Source organism: Wyeomyia smithii, chromosome 3 (assembly GCF_029784165.1).
Source record: "Wyeomyia smithii strain HCP4-BCI-WySm-NY-G18 chromosome 3, ASM2978416v1, whole genome shotgun sequence".
Lineage (NCBI taxonomy): Eukaryota > Metazoa > Arthropoda > Insecta > Diptera > Culicidae > Wyeomyia > Wyeomyia smithii.
In genome coordinates, this window is record NC_073696.1 from 71,626,757 (window position 1) to 71,651,253 (window position 24,497).

The 24,497-nt window shown below is 37.0% G+C and overlaps 1 protein-coding gene across 3 annotated transcripts in view; it reads right to left on the bottom strand.

The window, feature by feature from the left end:
* LOC129731621 (mucin-2) overlaps positions 1 to 24,497 on the bottom strand; it is a 200,792-nt gene that overhangs the window by 20,330 nt on the left and 155,965 nt on the right. For all 3 annotated transcript variants that reach the window (XM_055691751.1, XM_055691749.1, XM_055691748.1), the window contains one exon: positions 8,361 to 8,676. In XM_055691751.1, the coding sequence (XP_055547726.1) occupies positions 8,361 to 8,676 (316 nt within the window). The remainder of the gene's footprint in view (positions 1 to 8,360; positions 8,677 to 24,497) is intronic.

Consider the following 24,497-nt stretch of genomic DNA (forward strand, 5'->3'; position numbering starts at 1 on the left):
TATCTATGAAGTAATCGATGAATTTGTTTACGTTGGTACTCTCTAGACGTGTGACATTAATGATACCCGCGAGGTGAGGCCGCAAATGGGACCTTTTACGGATTACGAAATTTGCGCTCTACAGGACACTTCCGGTATTAATCTACGGCCTTGAGTGTTGGTAAAAGACGGAGGCCGATCGGAGATCACTAAGAGCCTTCGAGTGTAGGATCCAACGATCAATAAATGTGTGGTGCGAGTGAGAACGGTATTGGTTGTTAAGGACTCTTCATAGTCGATAGTTCTACTGATGATTTTGTCATATAAAAAACGTATTGTGATGACAATTGGCTGCCTATAAACTACTCAAACTGGGGCAAATCAATGTAAACCAATGAATAATTGATACACAAAGAATTTCGTTGATAACCCTTTCAGAAGACTACTACAAAAAAATTACAAAATTCTATCAACAAAAGATACAAATAACATATTTTGATACGATTTTGTAGTTTTCCTTGTGCTTTTTGTAACAAATTTTAATCTGAATGAGTTCTAATATCAAATCCTGAAATGAAGTTGTTCTCACACAAATCTAACAAATGTTTCGCCTCCATCAAAAGCCGTTGTCCCTAACTTTGGTTGTTAACATCTATTTTACAAGCTATCTTGTTTTGTTAGAAAGCTGATATGTTAGTGACAAAGTTTGATATGGATTTGATACCAGTAGAATCGTTCTTGTTATAATTTCTGTTATTTTAACATCTAACGGGATCAAATTGAAAACAGAACCTGAAAGGCTTTGCTCATAACAAACTAACAGCTTCTGTTATATTTTTGTTTTCTTTTTCTGATCAAGAAGTCACTCAAAAATTGAAAACTTGCCAATGAGATTTTTCAATCATCTCTTTCAACAAAAACGCAAATTTTCCGCAAACTTTATTCATAGCTTTTAGATGGCACACGCCGCAGGTTTCTCAGGCCCACGATCAGGAACTGCTTACACGTGCTTATACTCGAGGTTTTCGAAAAAAAAAAACGAGCGACGTTTCTATGGGCAAAAAATGCCATTTTGTACTATTGGTTTCATTTTGTCAAACACGACACATATTTGAGAAACTATTGAAAAATGGAGTGTTCAGAAGGTATTGATGATGAAAAATGTTTTTGGTGTGACACCTTCGGTAAAGTTGGAGAAAACAATTTTGTCTTTCCGAGAAACCATGCAAACTAAAAGTGTTAATTTTTTCTTGAAAAAAAGTTAAAGAATATTTAAAATTAATTATCTAATTTTTTTCTAGAAAGAGAGTGGTCTATGCAAAGTTTCAGCCTAATCTAAAATAACAATACCTCAATTACTTTGGTAGGCCTTTTTATATTCCAATATGTTCATAAAAAACGTGGACCACGATGCTTTGTGGAAAGTCTTAGCAAAATACAATTTTCCAAGAGAAATGATCAGATGCATTCGAAACTGATATGAAAATGCTTCTGCTAAAATTTTGTTTGATGGGCATTTTACAAACAGTTTGAAAATCTCAAAATCAGTTAGGCAAGGGTGTCCCCTTAAATGATTTTATTTGCTATCTATTTGGAGCCGTTGATAAGACAAATCTATAACTCAATGAAGGGTATACTGACATATGATAAATTCGTTAAAATAGTAGCTTACGCGGATGATCTAACGATAATAGTCAGAACAGATGAAGAGTTCGATGATATACTGCTAAATATTTAAAAAATATGGAGACTGGGCAGGTAATTAACAAGAACAAGTCTGTTTATCTACGGTTTAATAACTGTATACTAGGGCCACAGATGATAAGAGAGGATAAACAATTGGAAATATTAGACATGTGGTTTTGTGAAACATGGCTAAAGACAGTTGATAAGAACTATGATTTTTTAGTTTGCGCGTGTAAGGCCAGGCTGAATTCAACTGGTGTAAGAAATCTTAATTTCGTACAAAAAACGTGGATATTGAATACCTTTATTCAAGCCAAGTTATGGTATATAGGACAAATTCTTGTTCCAGAGAAACATTATTTAGAAGAAATAAGAAAGTTTGTTTTGCGTTACTTCTGGGGATCCCAAGTTTTCAAAGTTCGATCTGCTCAATTATATATGCTTCTAGAGGAAGGTGGCCTTGGATTAGTAGATGCGGAAGAAAAGCTTAGGGCATTGTTTATTAAAAAATCACTTCATAGTCCTAACCCTGAACATTTTTTGATAAAGTTTCACAGAAACCAAAGTTTGTCAATTCATACGAGTGGGTGGATTGATGTCGCAATTAAATTAAAACATTTTCAATACTTAAATAAAACCTTTTTGATTTATGGGAATTTAATGACAAAGCAAGCAATAGCTTAGCACTTGGGAAAACATGAGCGCAAATTACGTTAGCTCTGATACAAAATTAATACTGTATGAAATCCTAAATGTATATTTCCTAACAATGAGAAATTAAGTCGAGTCGAATAAGAGGACAAACGAATAACCTATTTGATTTTTGTAACACTTTAGATATAAACTTGCATAGAATAATGAATTGTACGAAAGCAAAAGAAAAAACAGCCTTCTGGTTAGTATCAGAAGCGATAGCGTATAACGTAATCCACAACAGGAATGCATCATTGTTTTTAATTAAAAATATTCTTAGAAGCAAGCGCTGAAACCAAAGAAAGTTTATTAGACGGACTTTTGGAAAATATGTTTTTAGTTTCTAGTTTTAGTATTAATTTAATATGCTATATTGTTATACCAAAGTTAATAAATAGAGTTTAAAAAAAAAGTCAGGACTTATGGATATATAGATCACAAACTACAAAATCATGTGCTCGAAACTTCCGGAATATGTTATTCGCATTCTTGGTAATTTTGATCCTCTATATAGAGATTGTCTTATGTAGGGCGAATGAAGAAGACTAGCCTAAGATCGAGTAACGTGGAGATGTACGCTAGATTTGGCAATGGGTCTCTAATCTGAAAGGGAAAGTAAAGTGAACTACGCATGGGGCAGTTCCACAAAAAATGTCCCAGTTTTGATTTTTTTTTAACTGTCAGTATTGATTTGGCTGAAACTTTGCGTAGACGTTTCTATAGACAAAAGATGCCATTTTGGGAAGATATTGATGATTAAAAATATGTTTGGGTCCAAAACGGTTTGTTGGATCAGTGTGACGTCTTCGGCAAAGTTAAAGATAATTATTATGTTTACGAAAAAAATATACACTTTAAAAAAAATATTTATTTTTTAAAAATAAGTTAAGAGAAAAATTGAAAATTAGTTATCTGAATATTTTTTTTTAAATCATAACTTTTTTTCTGATTTCTTTATGATCGGACTGATTCCATAGTTTAGGTAATCTTTTGTAGTTTTTATAAAAAAAATAGATTTTAAAAAAATATGCTTTTTAGATAATTAACTTTTAATTTTTCTTTTAACTTTTTTTTTTCAAAGTATAAATGTTTTTGCCTTTCTCCTAGAAAGGTATAGCAATCACTTGCAAAACCGAAGATATAAAAGTGCTCCAAAGGGCCGAATGGCATATATCACTCGACTCAGCTCGACGAGCTGAGCATTTTCTGTATGTGTGTGTGTATGTGTGTGTGTGTATGTGCAGATTTTTATCAGAGATGGCTGGACCGATTTTCATGAAATTAATTGCAAATAAAAGGTCTTGTTGTCCCATAAGACCCAATTAAATTTTATTGTAATCGGATTTTTAGTTTAGAGGTTATGTATCAAAATGTAAAAATCATGAAACATCATTATCTCTAAAACCACACAACCGATTTGAACAAAATTGGTTTCAAATGAACGGGCTACCTTGAAAACCCTTAACTTTTGAATTTTATAAAGATTGAACTAGTGGTTCAAAAGTTACGAAAAAAACGTGTTCTAAAGACAGTTTGATCTCACTCATGTTTCTCAGAGATGGCTGGACCGATTTTCATAAAATCAGTGTCAAGTGGAAGGTCTAGTTTCCCCATAAGACCCTAATGATTTGGTTTGCAATCGGACTATTACTTTGACTGTTATGTTTAAAAATGTAAAATCCAGCCTTGAAAAGGAACATATTCCGAAGACAACTTGGACTCACTCACTTTTCTCAGAGATGGCTGAACCGATTTCCACAAAATTAATGTCAATTGATAAGACTAGCTGCCTCATAACACTCTATTGAATTTTAATGTAATCGAACTGTAACTTCGTCTGTAATGTACCGAAATGTGAAAATCACGAAACTTCATTATCTCAGAAACTACACAATCAACATTATTATCAGACGAGCTGACTAGTTAAGCGTTAACTGATAAATTTAGATTGAACACGTGGTTTCAAAGTTTGGCTGCCCTATACGCTCCTTTTTCATTTGATTGTAATCAAACTTAAGCAACTTATTTGAACATAACTAGTGTCATACGAACGAGTCATCTCTCAAACTTACAAATAACAAATTTCATAACAATTTGATATGTGGCTCAAAAGTTATGGAAAGAAAAGAAATTCAAAGATTTTTTAAAACGATACCTGCTTTGATCGATATTTGTGACCTCAATATAATTTAAATGCGGTATTGTACTATTTGAACGTTCCAAATTCGTTGATTCCTTGCGATGTGTTTAAAGTCTGCAAATGCACGACTAATCGGCCATAGGATATGATCAAAGTCAAATAACAAATCGTTTGAAACGACTGGTTTTATCGAAATGACAACATCCTCGACTTTTGGCTTTTGTACATCGCCTTAATTCTGAATATATTCATACTGGGTGGTATTCGGTCATTTTCAGCAAATTTTCTGGCATCAATCTGACACAGGTATTTAGTTATTTTGGTTGTTTTCCAGAAACTAAAAGTGGTCATCTTTAAATTCAAAATAGTGTCCAAGGTCATGTTTGGTTTCTTTGCATCTTCTCGATATCCATATTGAGTATTATTCGGTTATTTTCGACTGTTTCCTAGAAGTTGCCATTAAACAATTCAAAATGGTGCCTGATTGGTTATTTTAGGATGTTTTTCACAAACCGGAAGTCGCCGTCTCGGATTTCAAAATGGTATTCAAGATAATTTCTGGCTTCTGAGCGTCATTCTGATTGAAGGAACACCCATATTGGGTGTCATTCGATCATTTTCGGCTGTTTCCCAGGAACCGGAAGTCACCAACCTAGAATCCAAAATGGGTTCTGTGGTCGATTTCAGCTGATGTGTATCATTCTAGTTCCGGAGATACTCATGTTAGGCGGAAATCGGCCATTTTTGGCTGTTTTCCAGAAACCAGAAGTTGCCATCCTACAATTCATAGTGGTGTCTGAAGTCAATTTTTAGCTTCTTGCAACATTCTGGCTCCGGAGATACTCATATTGGGTGGTATTTGGTCATTTTCAGCTGTTTTTCAGAAACCGGAAGTCGCCATCTTAGAATTCAAAATGGTATCTGTGGTCAATTTGAGCTCCTGTATATCATTCTAGATCCGGATATTATTACATTGGGTGGAAATCGGCCATTTTTGGCTGTTTTCCAGAAACCGTATGTTGCCATCTTACAATCCTAAATGTTGCCTGAGGTCAATTATGAAACATATTGGTTACCACTGAAAACTTTCAATCACCAAATATGGTTCCATTTAGTTGATTAGTTCGCGAGATGTGCAGAAATTTGTGCAGAAACATGTGCTTCCAGAAGAGGGAGGGGCGTCGAACCATTATGGACATATTTGATACCTCTCAAAACATTCTCATACCAAATTTGGTTGTATTTTCTTGATTGGTTCTAGAGCTGTACGAAAATTGTGTTTCATTTGTATGAGACCTCTCCCTCATAGAAAAGGGAGGGGTGTCAAACCATCATGTACATATTTGTTACCTCTAAAAATATTCACCTGCCAAATTTGGTTCCATTCAGTTGGTTAGTTCTCAGGAAGTGCAGAAATCTGTGTTTTATTTGTATGGCAGTCCTCCCTTCCAAAAGAAGGAGGGGTGTCAAAACATTATGAACATATTTTTTACCACTAAAAACATTTACCTGCCAAATTTGGTTCCATTTAGTTGATTAGTTTTCGAGATAGGCAGAAATTTGTGTTTCATTTGTATGGGACCCCTCCCTTCCAGAAGAAGGAGGGGTCTCAAACTATCATAGGAACCTTCATCGGCACCAAAAACCCATACATACAAATTTTCACGCCGATCCGTTCGGTAGTTTTCGAGCCTATATGGATCAGACAGACAGACAGACCGGACTGTATTTTTATATGTATAGATTACAACATCAATTTTTTAGAACCTTAAGAGTGGATATACATTTATTGGGTTGAAGCGTTCTTGTAAATCTATTTTCATAAATAATAAGTTCGAATGAGAAAGGCTGGGTCTGACCGCTAGGTGGATTAATTTAGGTTTTTAGAGTCACACCGATTAAACAAACCGTTTTGGCCCTGAAAATATTTGTATTCATCAACATCTTCCCAAAACAGTATTTTTCAACAGCTTCTCAAAAATGAGTCGTGTTCCAAAATATTAAACCAATAGCACAAAACGGCATCGTTTGGTTTATAGAAACGTCTATGCACAATTTCAGCCAAATCAAAAATGGTCGAGTAAATTGGTTGCCCGTTTTTGTGGAATTGCTCTATGGATCTATCACTGCGATCAAAAGCGTTGTTTAATTGTGTGTCTTCCGCACTTCTATTACTGAGAGTCAGTGATATGCTTATTATTTATCCGTGCTTGTGCGTATGCTCTACCCTTCCATTCACGTATCATGTTCTATTGTACCAAGCTTCGTTTTTCCTGCAAAGTATCGCCAATTATAACTACCTGGAGCGGTTTCAACTGTGTAGCTCTCTGGCCAGTTTTATTAAAAGAAAGACTTATTTTGCCAAAAAAGCACATCGGATTTATCATGAAGGAAGGGTTAATAGGAAGTCTAATAGTAGAGACATAGTCAAGTTAAAATTCATCAAGTTAAGCAAAATTCACCCTATCATGAGCTCGCTTTCTTCAACTCTCTTTCAGAGGCTTGTTGGTGCTGTCAGAAGAAAAATCGAAAAAAACTTTAGTGAACAATTGATTTTATATTATTTTAGAAAAGTGACCATGGATTTTCAAAGTATAGGATTATTTTAGAGTATGAATCCTTTCGGAATATCAATAAGTTATTAGTGATTTCAGGAAACTAATTAGAAATTTAAAGTTCAGTAAACCCTTGAGAAAGTGACAATGAAAAATAACTTGATTCATTTTTATTTTCCTTGTAACCAGTCAAGAGATCTCTATTTTACACAAACTTTATTGATAGAATAAACATTTTTTCAACACAAGACTATAAAAGTTTAATTCCATTATCTATAACCAAAAGGTCATGTACTGATGAATATCACAATCGATTTGCATGCAATAAATCTTGTAACAGGATTAAAGTTGACGTTCACTTTTAGCCTTGCCCTTTAGAAAAAAAACAGTTGTACCATTCTGGCTTTAGCATGTAGCATCTTCAAATGGCTCTTGGCCACGAAGAAGAAAGTTGAAATACAATCAACCGTTCGCTGCCAAAGTACATCCATCAAGCCATTACTTTCACCGCCGCTGCCATAGAATGTTCCAGGTTCATGGTTCATTTGGCCGGAATGTGCATGCTGTGACAAGCCATACGATGTTATGTCGGCAAATCGTCTGCTGGCTGGCAGTAAGTATCGTTTCATTGCTCCATCAAAGGAAAACTGAAGTTTTATGGCCCCATGATGTTCACGTCCCGGTGTCAATGGCAGCCAATAACTAACCACAACTGCTGCTGCTGCTGCCTCTGCTGCTGATGTAAGCGCGAAGCGGCAGGATCTTGCAGTGCAACGAGACGGTAAAGCATATTTTTAGTCCCAAGCCAAGCACGTAAGATAAATCATTTGTCACACCAATAAAACTCACAAAAGCGGACTGTTATTTATGAAAGCACACGAGCATTTTTTTTTGCTTCCTGCCTGTCATGCCCGGTAAGGATTTCGTTCGTTTGCCAAAAGAAGACAAAATGGTCTGTGGTTTAATAACTTTCTGAAGGTTCGTGTGACAGTAGCAATTTTTCAGTATGGCAACATGTTGCAGTTTGCGCTGTGAAACACGGAGAGTCAGCCTTCAAAATTCCCAATAAAAATACGAATTTGAGTTACTATTCCCAAAATATATTTGATATATTTTGCTCACTAATTGGAAATGAGTTTGATTTCCAACAGCGTGAAATATTTCTATGTCTATAAATCAACCCGAAGAACCCTGAAGCGCTCTAACAATATCAATTTCCTCTGACAAGTAGAAAACCTTGTCACGTTACTGTACCCATGCGGAACGGGGGAAAAAGGGAACAAATATGACCGTAAAATGATACTCACATTCGCTGAGGTCCGACTTGAATGCGCTCAGATAGAAAGCCAGCCCGACCACGCACAGTATGGCAAGGACCACTATGAAGGCAGCCGACAGCAGCAGAACGGAAACCGATCTGAAGTTCTTCTGCTTTTTGCCGTACATCGACGAAGACAGATTCCGATTGTCGCGCCATAAACCCCATGAAGTGTACCCGTAATGGCTGCTCAGGCTCATATCCGTCGGGTAGGAGTACTTGTTCATGTGGGTGTAGGGGGCGCCACCACCCATCAGCGTCGACCGCCGGCCCATCGTGTTGTGGTAGGTGGAGTAATCCGCTGCCTGCAAATAAAATCGTACAAATGAAAAAGATAAGTGAAAAGATGCAAATATAAAAGTCTCGCTGAAATTTTTTAACAGTCAATAATATGAGGCTTAGATTTCATTAGTTATAATTCATTCGAATGGGATTGAAAAACTCAACCTCAATAATACCAATAAATATAATCGTTTCAAACAAAATCACATTGCATTCAAATCAATTCAAAATATGGCTATAAACATTACTCCAACTATGGAATAATACCACAATTTCAGACAAATCAATATGATATAATATTAATTCCATTCATAACTATTGCCGGCTTCACTGGGTGCCCAGCATTTGAACTGCGGTTGTGCGTTTGGCACCGATCATTTCACTGCACTTGAATTGATTTCGAACCGTCAATTTATTTACGCATTGTCAAATCCACACAATACCGTTTCACCGCGTTACACATATAGTTGGCAATTTCCACCGCTTCTCTCCCCCCCTCCGAGTATCAATTGCCAAAGTTTTTCAATTACATACCTATACACACTGCTGCGCTCCATGGAAACCCGATTCGAATGCACATTCCCGCTGTAAACCGCAAACTTCCGGATAATTGATTTAGCGTAAACTTCATCCCCAAAAACTAAATTAGTACTCATTGCTGCCGCAAAGCCACTCGCACACAGCTACCAGTAGGCAGACAGACAGGCAATGTTCCCCCCCCCCCCCCCCCCCCCCGGCTTTGAAAGGCCTGCTCTGGAACTGCTGTTGCTGCTGCCTGCATGGGAACCATAGACTCCGCCGAATAATTGATCAGTTCAGTGAAGCGTACTTCGTAAGGTTTGCGATAATATGTATGTGTTATATCCGGCATCCTGCTGAAGACAGCAAAACCATAGTTTCGGTTGCTGTGCGGCACTCAACCGGCACCGAGTGCAATTTAGAAGTTTCGGAAGAGCACAATTCGATGCAACATCACCTCCGAACAGCAGCGCGTAAAGGATAACATTTGTTCTTCGATCCGGACCAGTTCACACAGAGCATCGGGAGGATTGTGTAACCGCGTCTTTCCGGTGCGGGGAAAGATACCGAATGCGCTAGCTTGCACAGAAGTTTGTGCATTAGAAAGCAACATGTAGTGTGCAGGGGAGGAAAATGACAGCTAACTGGGAAACAAACGCAGTGGATTGTAGTAGTTTTCCGGCTGCTGGAATGCGGAATCTAAGCCGCACCGCAACCGTATAAATGCATATGCTGAAGTTTGTTCACGCTTGAAAAAGGAACAGCCGATAAAGGATTTCAGTAGGGTTGGGTTGGAAAACAGTTTTGTTTTAGGGTAATCGGGACACGATCGCATTTATCATGAAAGCAGCAGAAACAGGGATGATCGGAAACTGCACAAATATAAGTGTACAAAATTATTCCTTTTAGTATTTTCCCTCTTTCACTTCTCGATAGTAAATACTTTTTGTCCTAGTAGTTAAACCAGATTAGAGCGTCTTTTTACTATAGATCCGTGGAGCGAACAGTCTTCATATTGTTAATAAACATTGATTAACTTATTTCCGGCGGATTATGCAATATGGCATCACCTGACATTCAAAATTTGATTTAAGTTTAACAATTATACATGAAAAATTTTCACGACAAAACTATTCTTTATGATTAGTGAACAGATTGGTCTTTATTATGCAATACAGTTTGTGTCAATCATGAATGTACCCGAGAAATACAAGCCTTCTACAAGATTTTCTGGCTCAGTGGAACATTAAGATACCCAGTGAACAAAGAACCAGCAATTAAAAAAAACATGATAGTTTTAATTTTAGAATTAAATTTAGCTCGTAATCGGCAGCAAAGAAAAAAAGTCTAGTGCCTTAATTTTGAAGATACCTTAAAAATTAAGACACTAGAATTAACTGGCGCCGTTAAACATTCTTTTTGTATTGTGCATTGTAAATGTTGTTGTATTGTAAATGTTGTGAAAAAAAGTCATGCATGTAGATGATAAGTAATAAAAGCTTGAAGTTCATATGTTAAGGTTTTCAAGTAACGAATGACACACCTATGATGAAGTCGCAATAATAGGATAAATTTTGACGTAAAAAATGAGTTGTCCGAAATTTCAGCTCATCCGGACATGATTTACACACTTATAAAAATTCTCCTTCCGGGACTAAACTATATATTCTTTACATCAAAGAGATTAGATGAATAATTCAGAAGTTTGGGTTATGTTCACATTCACGCAGATTTATTTCTAGGGTTAAATAATCCAAAGGACGGAAATAGCTTCTGAGTTCTTCATCCAATATCTTCGATGTCGAAAGATGAAATGTTTTATATCAATCGTATATTTGTTGCTTGAAAAACACCAATAACCCTCCAGAAAAGCGAATTTTCATAGAAAAATGAATTTTTTTTAAACTTTTTATCAAAATATCTCAAAAATGGATGCATGGAGAAAATTAGTTTCAAAAACACTGTGATTTGAAATTACTATTAGAATCCTATCGCATCACTGGAATTTGATTATTCTCAAAAAATTTTAAGGAAAAAAATCATTGAAACTTGACTTTGGAATAAAAATTTGTTGCACATTTCTTCATTCAGTACATTCTATAAAATGTTTTGAAATAATGTCAAATTTTAACAATATTTTATAATTTAGTACTCATTAATTTAGTACTCATTTTCTGATTTTCTCAGCTTGAACGGATACATTTAACGAGGTAATCATTAGCAGTTTCTCAATACAAAATGACCGTTTGATTTTTTTTAAATTATCGAAATTATACGGACCGTTTACCAGTCTAAGGCCGAATGAATTAGAGATGTCCAGTTTCATCTGTCTCGGCCGGTCGTTCTTCAGTCACCTCGTACACGAGTAGATCATGCATCTTCTTCCACCGCGCACATCCACCGAGCACGAGGCCTACCACAAAGTCGATAGCCTCTTCCTAGTTCTCTGCTGAAGATGGTTTTGGTCTTCCAATTTACCGCCTAGATTGATAGCAGGACTTTTAGCTCTAGAATTTCGAGCAATCGTTGACCTACTTCTTTCAGTGTTCAGGCTTTATGTGCATAAAGGGCCAACGAGAGGATCAGCGTTCTATACAGCGCTAGTTTAGTGCGGATTTAAAAACTACGGGACCTTAACTGGTTACGTAGTCCATATAAGGACCTGTTCGCAGCTGCAACTAGTCGTTTCTCTTCGCGGCTCATGTCGTTGTTACATGTCTCAAGCGTACCAAAATGAACGAACTCATTAATCACCTCAGATCGCACGCAAGATTTCGATCCGTCCAGCGTCGGGCGACTCAGCTTAATTAGTTTCGTCGGGATACAGTGTTCCAGCATAGTCTGCCACCAATGAATATAAAAGAGAGGTGAGAAGGAAACTTACTAACACTTGCACGCGCCCCTCTGCTCGCTCCCCTCTGCCCAGAGTTGATACCAAATAGTGACGTAGCTATTTGGGCTTACCATTGAATTCATCTAGTTGTTTACATTTAAAGCATTTACTAATACTAGCAAAATGCGCTTTCCTCCTCACCTCTCTGTTATGCTCATTGGTCTGCCACAGCTCGTTTCTTTTCACTGAGTCGTATGTACCCTATACATTTGCAAACAGATGGTGACTAATACTGGTTATACTCCCGGAACTTATCTAGGATCGCAGGGTGAACAATAAATCGGTCGTGGAATGCCCCGAAAACCAGCCTAGTATTCACTGACGAAGGATTTCTTTCACGGCTTCAACCTGAAGAACATGATACGAGAGAGTACTTTGCGTGCGGAGTTGAGCAACGTAATACCTCGATAGTTGCAACAATCCACTCGATGGCCCTTCTTTCAGATTGACATATGAGGTCCTCTAACCAGGCGTTCGACATTTGTTCATCCAGCCAGATCCCCAGAATGGTTTGGTGTATCGCATGCAGCCGCTCGCTGCTCACTTTTAGAAGTTCGGCCGGGAACTTTTAACCTTCTCCTGTGTAAGTGGCTCCACGGCTCATAATTCTCATCGCTCATAATCCTCATCCTGTTACTGTTTGGCTCATCTTTCTCCTTACCATTCAATAGCGCCTGAAAGTTCCCGCTTCTGACTCTGTTGATTTCTATAGAAGCTCCGTTCGTCGTAACTAGCTCAATTGTATTCTGCGCTAAAGAGCACCTGCTCCACGTGCTCGCCCTTCTTCCGAACGGTAAACTCTGTTTTCGGCAGCTCATGTCTCCATGTATCTCTCTTTGTTCTGACGCGTAGTCGCAGTGAGCATGCGGCTTCTGGCACGGTTCGTCTCGTCCATGACTCTCAGGAACTCAGCATCAAACTAGCTCTTTCCACGCGTCTTACCCACCAGCTCTCTCGCAGTCGTGTCAATGGCACCGTTAATTGTACTCCACAGCCCATTTATGTCTTCCACTCGTTTCTCCTGCTGTTCTGCGATCCGTTGATTCAGCTCTCTGGTGTATTCTTCTTATACGCTATCAGTTTTCAAACGCTGTATGTTGGAACGCATCGTCCTTTCTGTGCAAGTTTTCGGCACGTTTGACAACTGTGCGTAGATCTAACGAACGACCAGATAATGATCAGAGTCGAGGTTTGGTCCTCGAAAAAAACCCAACATCAGTAACATCCGAAAAGTACGCAATCGATCTGGGAGCAGACTTCTCCATTTAGATGCCCCCAGACCATTTCTCTGGCCGCGGCAAAGTTTATCAACCTTAGGCCATTTTTATTGCTTGACGAATGAAGGTCATGCCTTTTCATAGAACTCGCCTTTAACCTCATCGGATTTATTGTTTGTCGTTGCGTGGGAGTTGATCCTCAACACGCATACACGGTCATCCACGGACCTTCACCGGATGACTCTTGTTGCTTTGCCGCCACTACTGCAACTATTGCACGGAATTCCGTTTCTCCGGAATCTGGTCATCGAATCGCCTCTGTACTTCTCGAGCAAGCCAGCTCGAGCTCGCCGGTTCATTGAGAGATCGGACGTTCTAAGTACCAAATTTGCAATCGTTTACCGTTTTCTGCCTCCGTGTTCGTGGTCTAGGCCTTTGCCGATTGATCCATTCCATATTTCTAATTTCGTTACTCATGCTTAGAGCAAGTCCACCAGTGGCTAAATTGAAGTTTCTTAACCTAGTTTGGCAACTCCCACCATAACGCGGCAACCACACCGGGCGTTGATATCTTGGTTTGAAAAATAACAATCCTCACCTCGGGTAGCAGCGAGTTAATAAATTTGGCAACGCGATAGCGAGCCGAACCGTTGCTATATTTGATGAAATGTCAAGTTGTGTTTTGTTTTGTGCTCGACAGTAAATGTTCGTAATAATATTACGAAAATAAGAGTGTTTCGAATGCGAACATAGTTGGTCGGTTTTTTTTTTTTTTAAAGTCGAGATCACCATTTTGGTTGGCACTCTAACCTACACGAAGAAAGGTCAAGTCCTTACAAGATTGGCCAACCCTGGGCAACATTTAAATAAACCTGGAAGATTTGAGCGAAACTGCTCGAAAGGATTACCGACTATTGCTGCTGACACTTTTGAAGGCATGTTAGTCCCAATTTTCCCGTTGCGTCCATTTTTCTCCTCCACCACTGATTCAATTTTCAAGAACAACCTACGACGCAATCGAAAGCGGAGTCGGAAATGAAGATAAAAAACATTGTTAAAACGCTGGATGGCACCTTTCTCGGCATGGCGGTCAATATTTGGCCATTTTTTCAGGCTCAGAGCATCCCCAAATCTTTTCATATTCACGTATAAAAATATTTGTTCCGCGAAATCATTTTCTTCGTCACTAGAATCAACCAAATACTCAAGAACAGTTTTTGCGTTCTGCATTTATTTATTTTTTTTTTTTGCTGAAAATTTGCAAATATCAATAGCAAACTATAGGTATCGAGACAGCACAAAATACAACTATAATAACAGTTCGCCAGCTTTGAGTAGAATAGTCATTGGAGGCAACGTTGCTGGACGTGCCATGGTCTTACGGAATTATTTTAATAAAACATATAAGGATAAAAAAACGATGCAGCGCAAACGAAAAAAAACTGCAACAGAGTTGTGTTATCGACAATTTGAGAAAACGAAAACAAACTCAGAACAAAATCGTGTTAAATGGAAGGAAATTCCGGAAACGATTGACGGACATTTAAGTTTGTTATTACAAGATCCGCAGAATTTCAGGGTAATACGACACAAACATTTTGCCAACGCCAGCTAGTGACGGTCTTCAAAAATTGGCAACAACCGATGTGAAAAAGAAATAGTGGAATTTGTAATCCGCAATAGCAACGACCGGTGCGAAAATCGGTTGCTATCCAAAATAGTAACGGCCAGCGTTGTAAGAGTAGCAACTCACATGGCAACCCACCGGTGCGCTTGCTCTCAGGAGAGGTTGCGGTACAGTTGAAGATACAGCATTTCATGGATCGGGGGCTGGATCTGAGTCAGACACTATTGTGCGCCGCTCCTAACATGGGGACACAGCCGCGTACGATTCCTTTTCGTAGTCAGCATACGGCCAAAGTTTCAGCTGACCGTATAATGCTGCAAGTTCGTGCAATGTTGCCAGTTTATTTTGCCCGTATTCTATTGCTGTTTACTACTCTATTCCTATTAGTAAATGTTCTCCTTATGACCATTACAGATAGTGACACTTCAGGTCACGGAATTTGTACAAAAAATGCTCATACCTTCGTCCGTTTTTTAGCGGATCTCCTTTTTCTTGTAGCAATAAAAAATTACTTACGCTTCCAACAAAAAGCAAAAAACTGTGATTTCATGATGGTAACATTTTATTTATTGTAAAATGTAGAGACGTTTTGAATGCTGGTTCCGAATAATTAGAGATGAAAACAAGCCCAGTACGGGAATTTTCGGAACCGGAAGGATACCTAGAGGCCGGAAATCGACCTCGGATGCCATTCAGAACTCCAAGATGGTGAATTCTTGTTTCTGTAATACAGCATGAATTGGCTGAATACCCAAAATAAGGATTTCTGAAACCGAGGTGTCTACTCAAGTTTAGACTACTGTGCACTGTGAAAATTTCAAATAAATCTTTCCACCAATTGATCATCATGAAATATGGTACTTGGAAAGTATAGAACCTTTCGGAAGTTATTTCATGAAATGGTGGTTTAAAATCGTGCGTTACAATGACAATCACAGTCGTTTCTTTATCGCTTGTTGAACTCACGACCTCCAAATGGACTTCACTCAAAATGTACGAAGATTTTGAAATTTTGACCAGAGATGCAGTATGACCTAACGCAGTGGTTTCCAACCTTTCTGGTTTCACGGCCCCATTCGCGAAGAGAGCTTATATCATATAATATTCAGTACTAATTTAAATGTCAGAAACTGAAATGATTTTTAACAAGTTGTTAAGCTAAATTTCATCATGAGACGTATATCCGTGTAAGTTCGAAAGGATGATACTTTTTGGTTCCAGGAATAATTTTAAATTTTTAACAGATGCTGTTCAATTTTTGTATAGTACTCGTCCGTGTTTATGTGTGAATGTTTTTATCTTTCCTTTTCACGCTTACTGTTCTACTATACCGACAAGTATCGCTTTCCCTCTGTGACTGTGTGTCCCTCTGGTCTGTTTCATGATAAGAGTATTTTGTCAAACGATAGTCACACCGTGGTATTGTAGGATTTCTGAAACCGAGGTGTCTACTCAAGTTTAGACTACTGTGCACTGTGAAAATTTCAAATAAATCTTTCCACCAATTGATCATCATGAAATATGGTACTTGGAAAGTTTAGAACCTTTCGGAAGTTATTTCATGAAATGGTGGTTTAAAATCGTGCGTTACAATGACAATCACAGTCGTTTCTTTATCGCTTGTTGAACTCACGACCTCCAAATGGACTTCACTCAAAATGTACGAAGATTTTGAAATTTTGACCAGAGATGCAGTATGACCTGACGCAGTGGTTTCCAACCTTTCTGGTTTCACGGCCCCATTCCCGAAGAGAGCTTATATCATATAATATTCAGTACTTATTTAAATGTCAGAAACTGAAATAATTTTTAACAAGTTGTTAAGCTAAATTTCATCATGAGACGTATATCCGTGTAAGTTCGAAAGGATGATACTTTTTGGTTCCAGGAATAATTTTAAATTTTTAACAGATGCTGTTCAATTTTTGTATTGTACTCGTCCGTGTTTATGTGTGAATGTTTTTATCTTTCCTTTTCACGCTTACTGTTCTACTATACCGACAAGTATCACTTTCCCTCTGTGACTGTGTGTCCCTCTGGTCTGTTTCATGATAAGAGTATTTTGTCAAACGATAGTCACACCGTGGTGTTGTAGCAGGATACGTCAGACCGTGCAAGCAAGCAGGATAGTCACACCGTGCAAGCAAGCAGGATACGAGGGGAGCCTGAGAATAAATCCATGGTTTCTTTGGCATCAAATGGCCAGATTCTGCTGAGATTGGAACCCACGACCATCCGCTTGTCAAAGTAGACTCTGTAACCCTGCGGCTATATAACTCCTCATTCAACCTATTGAAAAGTAGCGCTTGACCCTTGGATAACTTATTTAATTATAGAAAGCATACTCATGACAGCCTCTCCAGCTGGTCTCGAGGTACGATGCTGGCCTAACAAGCCAGTCGTCGTAGGTTCGAGTCTCGGCTCGGGAGAGACTGTTAGTGTCAGTAGGATCGTAGCGCTAGCCCCGCAATTGTCCTGTACACTTAACGGTTGGCTGCGAAGTCTATGTATAGTAAACAGAAGGTCAAGTTCCGAATCGGAATGTAGCACCAAGGCTTTGCTTTGCTTACTCATGACAGCAACCTACTCCCCTTTCATAGCATTTGGTCACAAAACCTCAACCCCCTTGAAAAAAACTTGATATTGAATAACCGTCCCATTCAAAAAATTTCATATAATGTTAACTTCGCTTTGCACTAATGTCTCCTGCTTCGAAGGATTTGTCTTCTGGTACGATCGATGTCTGTAGAAAACACAGAAAATATTCACGAGCTCGCAAATAAATAAATTGCTGCACTTACCTGCTTCGAAAATAAACGAATATCTTGTAATTTTCACTACTAAAAAGCATATGGAAAGAATGATTTTTGTTTCAAAAAACGGATTGTGTGTTTCGAAATGCGAGCGGTTGTTTGTCTGCTTGCAGAGCTATCAGAGAATTGAATAATGACACATATAAAGAGATTTTGATAGCTCTTGTTGCACAGTTTTGTGCGATGTTTTAATATATATTCTAACGTACAATTTTTCAGGTAAAAAGTCGATCTTTAAAAAAATGCCACTTTAAAATAAATGAATTTAATGAAACTTGTCACAACTTGTCACATAGCGATGATACACCCCCTTCCTTATGAATGCTACGTCATTTCAGTGTGCTCTCTTAGTATTCTCTATGTTGAGAGGATAGAATTGACAAGAGTGTTTAACATACATTGTATTGAAATATTACAAATTATTCCAGTTTGCTCACAAAAATTGCATGTTAAATGTTTAATTTCCTTATCATCCAATATGTTCAAACATAGTATTTAAAATCCTATCCTATCTATCCACAGAATATAAGCAAATTCTTATGGTTAGGTATTTGAGAACGATTGCACACAAACTTCGTATGCACAGTTTTGGTAAAGTAATACAGAAAATCTGCGTTATGTAACGCAAAAAACCTGCTAGTTTTTTCTTTCCAGAGCTCTGATAGGTTTTATAGTGCACAATGCACAGTGGTACAGAACGACAATTTAGGCGGACATGGGGTTTTCGACGCGATTTTGTGATTTTACAGCAATACTTTCCATGGAGAAGTTGCTTCTTATATATAGGTCTATATATACACTTGAATGAAAATTAGGGTGGTCCTTAAACCTGCAAAATATAACAACTAAAATTCTTATTTGTGAAAAAAATGTTGAGCTATTATTGGCAAAGTTGTAGATCACTTGATATTTAGCAATTTTGTAGAAGACTACTTTTTTGTAGCCTTTGAATTGACTGAATTAGAGGAATTCTGCTTAGGGTGGCTCTGAAAAAACAGTTTTTTTGCCCTATTATTTTTATTTCAAATTTCTCAGTAAAGATGAGTTCAGACAACTTTCAGAACTTACAAAGACGCAACTTTTGGTTGCTAAACTTTGAAGATATCTTTTACGAGTGAAGAGTTATTAAGGTTTTAATTTTTGAAATACGTTTTTTTTCAAAAGTTGATATCTCTGAATGGGGCAAATGAAAATAATATCTTCTGGTTTCATTTGGAAGTGCAATTCGTGTACTTTATCATATGAAAAAATTGGAGATATACTTTTTCTTGAAATTTAATAAAACTAATTTGAATCTGCTAACTTTTGTCAAAAAAGTAAAATTTTTTCATTTATAGTTTATTTGTGTGGTAAAACTACTGTACATATTTTTCAGTAAAGTTATAGAGAAGCTTAGTCAAGATAACTTCGCACATAAAACCACCTATATCTCTCAAATTGACTGATAGAGTTTAACTTTGCCTGATAAATCCACGATTTTTCATATATAAATATATATATTTACAGTTACAGTTTTAAAAACTGAAAACACTGATCACTGGCGTAGCGTGGTGGGGCGAAGGAGGCGGTCTGAGGTGACATTCATTCGAATATGTTCATGCGTGTCACTTCTAGAAGTGTGACATCCGCGAAAATAATAATCAATTACCATGCTTCAGAGGTGACACTCACGAAAATTATATACATTTTCTCCTATTGGTTGTAATATAATTTTTATTGCGACTTAGGGGAGTGACACCCAAAATTTTTGCCCCCGGGTGTCACCTAGTCACGCTACGCCACTGACACTGATGTAACTTATAAAGTGAAGATATGTTGCAAAGTTCAATATGTAATATGTAAAGGTTGCCATTGGCGACAGAATGGAAGTTTTGAAAACTAAACAGAAAGAACTATGCTGGGACTTTTTTTGTATGCCTGGAGAGCATTATGCAGAAGTGCCACTGCGACAAATACTTGTCTTTTGTATCTGAGAAATTGGTTGCAAGTATAGAGCAAAATATATATTTATATATGAAAAATCGTGGATCCATCAGGCAAAGTTACACTCTATCAATCAATTTGAGAGATATAGGTGGTTTTATGTGCGAAGTTATCTTGACTAAGCTTCTCTATAACTTTATCGAAAAATATGTACAGTAGTTTTACCAAATGAATAAACTATAAATGAAAAAAAATTACTTTTTTGACAAAAGTTAGCAGATTCAAATTAGTTTTATTAAATTTCAAGAAAAAGTATATCCTCAATTTTTTCATATGATAAAGTACACGAATTGCTCTTCCAAATGAAACCAGAAGATATTGTTTTCATTTGCCCCATTCAGAGATATCAACTTTTGAAAAAAACGTATTTCAAAAATTAAAACATTAATAACTCTTCACTCGTTAAAGATATCTTCAAAGTTTAGCAAGCAAAAGTTGCGTCTTTGAAAGTTCTAGAAGTTGTCTGAACTCAACTTTACTGAGGAATTTGAAATAAAAATAATAGGGCAAAAAAACTGTTTTTTCAGAGCCACCCTAAGCAGAATTCCTCTAATTCAGTCAATTCAAGAGCTACAAAAAAGTAGTCTTCTACAAAATTGCTTAATATCAAGTGATCTACAACTTTGCCAAAGATAGTTCAACATTTTTTTCACAAATAAGAATTTTAGTTGTTATAATTTGCAGGTTTAAGGACCACCTTAATTTTCATTCATTTGTATATATAGACCTATATATAAGAAGCAACTTCTCCATAAAAAGTATTGCTGTAAAATCACAAAATCGCGTCTAAAACCCCATGTCCGCCTAAATTGTCGTTCTGTACCACTGTGCAATGGTCGGAAAATTGAAATTCCCGGCCAAAACTCATTTTTTGTGCCAAATTGTTGGTTTACCACTGCAGCTGATTATGACATATAAGAAAAGTTTTGTACTGACAAGGGGCTGCCTATAAACCACGTGAACTGAGGCAAATGTCTTGTGTTTCCGAATAAACGTAAATAACTCGTTAGTGGAACGAGATAAACGATTACTGTTTCCAGCAAAGATGCACAGAATAGTAAAACGCTTCTTATGGCTTTGAGAGTTAGTTCGCGATTCGTCCACAGAGATGGTGCACGAATCTAATATTTGATAGGAACATCCAAGAGTTATGGTTTCTTAAGCTATTAAATTCAAACAAAACTACTGAAGACGAACGATTTAGCAAATCTCGATTCAAGCGCCATCAAATGTTGATACAGTTTTCTATGGTCTTGTTTGTAAAATACTAAATCGATCTTATTAACTTCCTCGTAAGACATTGCTTGCTTCTTCGTCAAACACTTGAAGCAAACTTCAGAGCTGTAAAGCACACATCCAACTTTGTTTCCTCCACATACACAAGCAATCAGACCGACTCAAAGGTATGAACTAGAATCAGTCAGCCATAAAAGACATATGAGCCGCATGATTCAAGAGCATAACAATATGTGTGAGATTGCGAGTTTACGCGTGGGTGTAGTTGTGAGATTGACGGTTAACTCAATGGAATTTTGTGAATCTAAAACCTGACTGCAATGTTGGAAAGTTCGACCATGAGAACCTCCGTTTGTTTATGCTGTATGTCGACCGGATATACACAGCTCCTACTTCGACTGTAACTGACGAGTAAATGCCCAAATGCAAGCTCGAACCACTTGTTTAACTCTGGCAGTGATATTTGTGTTTGGTGAGAGAAGTTTGCGTGTGGTGTTTCATGGCCGTGTTTTCATAAAACAAACACTGGGAATTATTTTTGGGATAATAATTCATTTTTTATTCGGTTGAGTATGATTTCACATGAATAATCGCTAAGTCTCTTAGCGATGTTGTAATGGGTTAACAAAATAAATTTCAGAAAAAAACTTTGGGTTGATAAAAAAAACATCGTTTGAAAATAATAAAGATACACGCGAAAATCAATTTATTGCTAATATTAGAGTACATTTTTGATCCTAATTGCTATGACATACGTTGATAAGTCTCCATGAAACTCCAAAAAATTACATAAAAAATTAAAAATTTTAAATTATCTTTTTCTACAAAAACGCCAATTACTCAAACTTTTAACATATGTTTTAAACAACGTATATTCTAATAAGCCAATTAATCTAATAATTTTACTTTTTTTAGTGTGTTTTGAACCAAATTGCTATAATGTACGAAAAACTTTGTTGATAAAACACCCAAAAATTCAAAAATTGCAAAAAATGGAAAATTTTTAATCATCTTTTTCTACCAAAACGCGAATTTTCCGCAAACTTTTAACACATATTCTTGAAGGGCACAAGTAGGGCCCTCAGACACACTATTAGGTGCTGTGCTTACACGTGCTTACATTTAATGTTTTTGATGGTCAAAATTAGGAAAATTACGCATATTTTCCATGTGGCCTGCGACTGACTCTGTAGGGTTGAAATCCATTACCCATCCTGTTTTAGGAAACTAATTTAATAAGCTTTCAATCATATGTTCAGAAAAACTATTTTTTTCCGTTTCTGAAATAGGTAACTTTGAAGGCATTTTTCAACATTAACCGTTTTTTGTATCAAGATTTCATTCAAAAAATATGAAAATATAGATAAAATACTACAAAATAATGTGCTCAAAACATCCTGAATATGAAATTCGCATTTTGGTAACTCTTTTATATAAGGACCATCTTATGTGTAGTGTTGAACTCAAGACCATTTTATAAATTGAATTAGTTAACTATCGAAAGCATTCTTTTGGAAAATTATTCTTAAAAAAATATCATGATGATTGGAGAATGCAACCTTATACGACAATTCATAAAACAGCATAGTTTCGTTTGAATCTGTGAAGACATCACTTTGTAATTATTACATTTGACCAACATAACTAGATAGAATGTGCAATCAAATTGAAGATTAGTTAGAAAGATCGTGTATCAATAAATGTGTTACATGTGTGTGTTTTTTTGAGTGTTACTTACGAGAAATTTGTAGATTTTAAGAGAGCGTACGATTTAGTTAAACGAGAGAGGTTATGACAAAGTTTTCTTGATCATGATTTATCTTCGAAATCGATTGGGCCGATAAAAGGTGAGGGATAAGAAAAGAGATCGAAATCATTTATTTGTTTGGAAACTGTGATACTTCTGGTGATGCTATTCGGTGTGGACCGATGACAAAGAACAAACAAGACTACCGAATGTGCGATCAAATAACATTCCAGCAAACAAGTTCGTTGATTTACAGCTTAATAAGCTACACCCAACGCAAACGGGGAACATTTTATTACTTTGGGGCAATTTTTTTTTACTTATTGTGTCTTATGACTGCGCATTATACACAATTAGTAACAACTAAAAAGTAACAAAAAATATGACGGCTACACGCTTGTAAGTGTTTCTGCAGGATAACATACAGCCAAGCACCGCAATGCATGTGTTAGCAAAACTTCACTCGCTGCATTTGTATTGATGCAACGATCAGATTAATTTTTGTCCTCTTCATCCACACATAATAAGAATCTCACCCGTCAACCTCAAATGTCTAATTAGAAACATTTTCGTTTCGTCCCCCAGTGTTTACTTGAAATGAAAATATGTTATACTGTCTGAACAGAGTTGCCGAAGTTGCGAATATTGTTCTGGATGGGCACGAATTTTGTATTTTCAAACAGGTGCAAATGAGTTTCTATGAACCAATGAGTATGTTTTTTGGATAGCAGGCAAGAAAGCGAATGTTTTTGTTTTTCTCTAACGCAGTTTACAGATCGTGATGTCATTTGAAGACGCATTTCAAGTCTTTGAAATCATCAACGTTTGCATACTCTATGACGGGGAAAATGCTGCTTGGCAGCTCTTGTCATATTCTTTCTCTACTCCGTATGCATACAACGAGCGAACTAATACACGCTCACCGGATGAATTGGAGATTGAAGAAACTTGTAATATGTGTAACATATGCGACGGTGTGTGATTTTTTTTTTCTTGTGATGGAAAGGGAGCAGTTTTTGACAGAAAAAATCGTGCATGTGGTTGAAACGACCATTATTAGATAGTCGTACTCCCGTAACACGTGCTAAATATATGACAGTATGTGTTGTTACTTGACTGGGGAAGAATTTTATTGCCTTTTAAGTAATAGGTTTGTTACCTTTAAGGCAATTTTGCGCTATTGCTTCTAAAGTAACAAGGAAAAGTTTTGCGTGTATCTTTCGGTGGATTTCGGTTGAACTATACCTTAACAATCCGTTCCCAACAAAATTATTTGTTAGGTTGTTATACCTATTTATATACTTTAACAGATTTTTTAAGTGTTAAACTATTACATTATTATCAAATTATTACTATATTACATTCTTATATTATAAAATAACATCGAAATATCTATTAAATTGTATCATTGCTAACTACCGCTCATTTCCAGCATCATGCTTTTATCGTGCACATACGATGTCCGGATTCGGCACGTACGACACGGTGCAAACCCAGCACAGATTCCACCTGCTTCCCACTGTTATTTCGGACACAAACGTAGGTGGTCTTAATAGGGAGAAAAAATTTTGAATTTATAGAAACATTCAAAGGCTGCCCCTCGCTGTCGAACTGTTATCGCCAGAAACGCACTGCCTTCGTACAGCTTAAGCTCGTTTATTTTTCCGAGAAACCTACCCTTGCCGGCCCGATCTATAACCCTGCGAACATCAAAATACCAAACCGAACAACCGCACCAAGCAAATTCCCAAGTGTCACAGGTGTTTTTCAATTTACGAGGTTTGCCAACGATCTTCCCCGGCAAGAAGC